Source organism: Wickerhamomyces ciferrii, contig 00194, assembly GCF_000313485.1.
Source record: "Wickerhamomyces ciferrii WGS project CAIF00000000 data, strain NRRL Y-1031 F-60-10, contig 00194, whole genome shotgun sequence".
NCBI classification, from domain to species: domain Eukaryota; kingdom Fungi; phylum Ascomycota; class Saccharomycetes; order Phaffomycetales; family Wickerhamomycetaceae; genus Hansenula; species Hansenula ciferrii.
In genome coordinates, this window is record NW_011887546.1 from 23,522 (window position 1) to 29,521 (window position 6,000).

The window sequence follows — 6,000 nt, forward strand, 5'->3', positions numbered from 1 at the left end:
AGTTTGAACAGTGGAGAGTTGAGAGTAGGACCATTCGATAGCTAACATACGACTTCTCCATCCGGATGCAATAAAATTCATCATAACTACGCTCCCTCTTGACTTATGGGACCTTGAAGTTTATAAACCCCGAAACTCATCATCCAATAGAGTGACTTTATTTTGCTGTTGTCTACTTTTGTATGCTTTTGTTTACTTTTCGTTATCTTTTTGATTATGTTTTGTTTACTTTTCGGCGCTTATCGGTTCACCTTCCCACAAGAGAAAAGTTATTTGTTTACTTTTCCAGGCTCCTTAATAATGTTCAGAGCTTTAAGAGTTTTACTTCCCTTTCATCACATTCGAGGTACACAACTTTCATAATAAAATGACCTCAAATGTAGTACTGGAGACGATGGATGGATAGGTTTTGCTTTCAGCTAACCTTCCAATATAATGAGCCCTATTGAACTAGAAATGCTTAGAGATTTTATGATGATTAGAGGAAATAAATAGAAGTAGTACGCGGAATACAATCAACTTGTTAGCTTAAAGTTCGTTTACTTAATAAATTGAAAGCTTCTACACTTCGAATGAGAGATTGTTATTGTTATTCTTGGTGATTATAAAACTTATTGGTGCGTATTCGATGTAAAAGAATCAAACTCAATTCATATCATGTCAGGAGGTGGAATTACACATCAATGTGATCTATATTGCACACTAGATTTGAATTCACGTTATTTCAAATGGTATAGTTTTGATATGGGCTCAGTTACAGGCACCTTTGGAATTCAAAAATTGAACTTTGGAGTATAGCTTCCATTAAGAACTTTTATAACTAGCTAAGTATCAATTAGCTATATTATATCTCTCTTAACTCTCTTCCTTAGTGGCGATTAATTTGTAAATGCTACAATACTATAGATAATCTTTTGAAAAAAAATGTATTAAATCTTATTAAAATCTAATCATGATCATCAATATTCTCAATGAATCCATAGAATGATTTAATAAAATTTTCAGATATTAGAAACATAATACCATATATGACAATAACTGACCAGGTTCAAACCCGGTTATCGTTAATCTGTTCAACATGTAATATGAAATATGAATGATACATCAAAGGATCATATTGGTATTGGTTTTAAACCAATTAGTCAAATACCAATTTTAAAGCTTTTTGAATGCCCAGCTCGGGAAGGTGTAGTGGTCATTAATTATGACCTGATGTTATGTAACTTTGTCAGAAAAGTAATCGAAAATCTTAATTTAGAACAATTCTTTACCAATAAAATGACAGCTATATCGTGATTGAATGGTTTACATCTTCATCTGTAAGGAAAAGAATAACAAATTACAAAATTCTCCAATTCGCGGAAGAAAAAAAGATGGTTACATGCACTGGTGTGTGTTTATATTAAGTCTTTAGACTTTGAACATTAGGGAAACAAAGTACAACAAACATCAACAATCAAATCAGAAAATCTATATTCAAATTAAATCATCAAAGGATTATTAGGATCAATAGATAATCATTACACACACATCTGTTTTTTAATTGTCTTTGATCTTGTGATGTTGTTAATACGCATATAATTGCTCGGATTGGCCACCAAAAGCAAATACTTACGATTGTTATTCATGTACAAAGAAAAAAAATAGAAGATGGAGGGTACAAAATGTGGTAAATTTAAGGCAATTATAATTCAATAATCACAACATTAAGCATGAATTTGTGACAATAAGAACAAAAGAAAGTTTTATGGATGGTAGTACGGTATAATTTTATTGTTATTGCTTGCTTGTCGCAATTGAAAGCTAATTTGATGAGTTTAGCATTTGGGTATAAAATTCAATAGATATAACTAGATCTTGAATATTGTTTGGTTATTATTGACTAAATTACTATTAATTACAATTAATTCATATACACAATGTCATTAGATAAAAACTCAACTTATAAATTATCAAACGGTAAAGAAATCCCAGTCATTGGATTTGGTACTTATCAAGTCCCTGCAGAATCTGCTCAACAAGTTGTTTATAATGCATTAAAACAAGGTTTCCGTCATATTGATTCAGCTCAACGTTATCAAAATGAATTACAAGTTGTTAAAGGTATAGTTCAATTTCTTTCTGAAAATCCAAATGTTAAAAGAGAAGAAATTTTTTATACAACAAAAGTTGAAACTTATAATCATGGTTATGAAACTGCAATTAAATCATTAGATTTAAGTTTTGATGATGCTAAAGAATTAGGTTATATTGATTTAATCTTAATTCATGATCCATTAAGTGATAAAAGAGGTAGATTAGCAACTTGGTTAGCATTACAAGATTTATATAAATCTGGTAAAGTTAAATCAATTGGTGTTTCAAATTATGGTTTAGATCATTTAAAAGAATTATTTGAAAATGAACAAGTTTTAGAAATTAAACCTCATGTTAATCAAATTAGTGTTAATCCATGGTTATATCGTGAAGAATTAATTAATTTCTCCAAAGAAAATGGTTTATTAGTTGAAGCTTATTCACCATTAACAAGAGCTTTAAAATTAGATGATCCAAAATTACAAAATTTAGTTTCAAAATATAATAGAACTCCAGTTCAAATCCTTACAAGATGGTCATTACAAAGAGGTTTAGTTCCATTAGTTAAAACTCAATCACCAGAATTAAAAGGTTCTGAATTAATTGAATCATTTGATTTCAATTTAACAGATGAAGATGTTGAATATTTAACTTCAAATAATTCATATTTCTTACCAGAAGATTTTGATCCACCTGCTGATAAAGAACATTTAGGTGCTGCTAATTCAATTAAACCATAAGCGCTCTGGTGTTAATACTGTATAATTACAAATAATATTATGAAAAGTCATTAAAGTCGTTTATTTTGTAGAATATTTATATAAATTATCCCAAGATGTTTCTTAATTAAGTAATGAATCAACACTTAATCTCTTTGCTGTATTTATTGGTGTTAAATTTTCATCAAATGTTGATATATTATTAAATGTAAATGTTTTAAAAGTTGGTGATTTTGAAATTTTAGGTTTTGTAATTTTATTACTTGATAAATTAACATTTGTTGATTTTGGTGATGTCATGTTTGTATTTCTGGGTATAACCATATGATAATGTTTAATTGGTGGTAATGAAATAGAATTTGGATTTGTTGTTGTTGAAGAAGAAGAAGATGTTGATGATGTTGATGATGGTGGGGTTGTAAATGAATTAAAAGTTGAATAATTGAAATCAATACTTGATTTTCTTGAATTTGAACTTATTGAAATAGATTCTGAATCACTTAAATTATTTGATGATAAATTTAATAATGATTGATTATTGATTATATTTGATTGTTGTGATTGTGATTGATAATTAACAAATACAGAACCTTTAACAGGCCATTCACAAACTAAACCTTTTGATAAACAAAATTTACAACTTGGTTTCATTTCATCACATTTTTTATGTCTTCTTCTACAACATAAACAACCTGTTCTTGTTCTTTTAGATTTTGGCATATTTTAATATTTAAAGAAACGTATAACGAGTACAATGATAACAAAAGATCTAATGTAAAACCTTATAACTAAGTACAAAGCTATAGAAATGAACAATATATAAGGATCTTTAATGAACTTTATATAATTAATTGAAATTAAATGGGAAAATGGTGATTTGATTATTATATTCTATAAAATTCTCGGATCGAGTACACATTGAAAAACTTTAAATGGGAAATAGGATCAGTAAAACAGACTAGACTATGACTAAAATTAACACTTTAATTTGTGGAGAAGAGTCCTAAAGTCCTAAAATCCTAAATCCCGTTAATCCATATCAAATATATAGCCGGTTGGGGAATTAATAGGCGAAATATCACAGCTACGTTTTATTAAACAGGATAAACGGATCCGGGTATTGAAAGTCTAGACTACGTAATTTACATCAGCCGTGTATAATTTACGGACTTTAGGGTCTCATTCGTAGTCCGTTAAAAATTGTGACAAATTATTTTTATTGTATAGTAAAAATTTAAAATCCGTTTCTCCTGTTCATGAAGAAGTTAACAAATTAACAAATAAAGAAAGAGGAAGATATGTTATATTGTGGAGATTCATCTCATATTAATTATTATTATTTTGAGTGATTTTTAGTTGATCAGTTGTTAGAAGTTGTCGTAGTAAACAGGTTTAAAAATTAAACGTCAAGGCTTAATCTCTCTTGAATCTTGATGTTTGTAGAATATTTAACCGACGCTTCAACTCCCATATAGGAAAATGTAGGATAACAATTTACGCTGTTATTAACGTCTTACTAGTGGTGGACAATTGAACTGTATACTATGGATCTCGTTCCATCCTTCTTCTTGTAGATAAATGCTTTGACTCATCAAATCACAGCGTAACTGTTACTACAAGTCTTGACATTCTTGACTTATGATTCACTAAATACTCATTGGCTAATTATCAACTACGTAGCTTACTTTACGAAAGGCTGAACTTACTCTTGTGCTTAACTCCAGTTTTCCACATGAATAAACAAATTATAAATGCAAGCAATAAGGTGATGGTTGAAAAGTTGCATATATCTTGCACGAATCTTTCCGTAGGTCTAAGGCTTTGATAATTAATATACTTGTAGTACGAAAATACGGAGTCTATTGACCATTGCAAAGCATGACCTCAAATGGAAATGTTAAGCTGCGCGCTACTAATCTAAACAGGAATAAAGGGAATCTAAAGTTAAAATCACCTGTAAAACGATGAAATTATATTTAAGAGCTTTAGCATATCCTGTCAAGAATGGTATCTTTTCAAGTCACGACTCAGGAGTTGTCTCGTAGGGCTGACTCCGTAAACCTTCATTTCAACCGAATTTAACGTCAATCTCATATGATTGCCATAAGGAGAATATCAAAATATCTCCCCGTATATTATTATCTTGAAGCTTAATACTATTGCATGACTTTAATCTCCAATGATCATGTTGGATTGAGAATCAAGATAGCTCTTTAGAGTTATACGTTATACGTTACAACTTACTACATGATGATCAGACTAGTACTAATAAGCTTAACTTGAAGGTCTTGGTTCATAAACCATTTCATATATAAGTTCAAGCTATAGATGAAATTAAGCCGTGATATTATACCTGATGTATATTGAATATTGAGTTTTATTAATTGGCTTAATGTCAGCTTTTGCTCATATTTACCCCAATTCTCCAAGTATTATTGCATCTAGCTATAGAATTCTTTCACTTTTGAATGACTAATTTATATATTATTGAATATTAAAATCAATCAAATAAGCGTTTTATGAAGCACTGAGTGGAGTATGGGACACCTAACAAATTTTAACAATTTTGGGTGGATTTTGGTGGAGGTTTGTATTAAAAAAAACTTTAAACTTCAACTAGCTGTAAACCAAATCTAGAGAGCGATTATATAATGCTATACACTTGTGTTATGTAATGTTAAGGGTTCAAGATTAAGATTCGAATTACTTTTGGTTGTTAGTTTTAAAATAATGTCGTGGTTAGATAGAATATTATGTATCTTATAGCGGTATACTAGTAGAGTGATCTGGTCAATATTTTGAACCTCATTATACACTTGCCGACTAGTTTGACCATTTGTTTTCAAGTTATGTAATACATTAGTAATCAATATTGAAGAATCCAAATATAATATGTTTATCATATTTAAAAACATCAAAATATAGGTTTCTGAGCTGATTTTTCTAATTTTTATATTCAAAAGCTGTCGAAATTTTATACAATATACAGTTTTTAGCTGAATTATGAAAAAAAAAATTGTACTTTTTGAGCTTTTTGTGTTTTGAAAATAGAATTAAAATTTATAAGATCTATTTTTTTTTAAGCTAATTGAAAAAACACCATTAACGAGAAGCTAATTTTTTTTGTATGGGGCGTGCCCCTAAAATTGAAAAAAGTCGTGGCCGTAAAAAATGTAGATTTTTTTGAGGGAGAAAAATGCATTTT

General features: G+C 29.1%; 2 protein-coding genes across 2 annotated transcripts; one reads left to right on the forward strand and one right to left on the reverse strand.

Moving 5' to 3' along the window:
• Window positions 1–1,919: 1,919 nt before the first annotated feature.
• BN7_4948 (aldo/keto reductase family protein) lies at window positions 1,920–2,816 on the forward strand (the record flags this gene model as incomplete). Its single annotated transcript, XM_011274485.1, has 1 exon — window positions 1,920–2,816. One exon carries the CDS (start codon window positions 1,920–1,922, stop codon window positions 2,814–2,816), a length of 897 nt encoding a protein of 298 aa, XP_011272787.1.
• A 102-nt stretch (window positions 2,817–2,918) lies between these two features.
• Window positions 2,919–3,515, reverse strand: BN7_4949 (Zn(II)2Cys6 transcription factor domain-containing protein; the record flags this gene model as incomplete). Its single annotated transcript, XM_011274486.1, has 1 exon — window positions 2,919–3,515. One exon carries the CDS (start codon window positions 3,513–3,515, stop codon window positions 2,919–2,921), a length of 597 nt encoding a protein of 198 aa, XP_011272788.1.
• Between the last annotated feature and the right edge of the window lie 2,485 nt (window positions 3,516–6,000).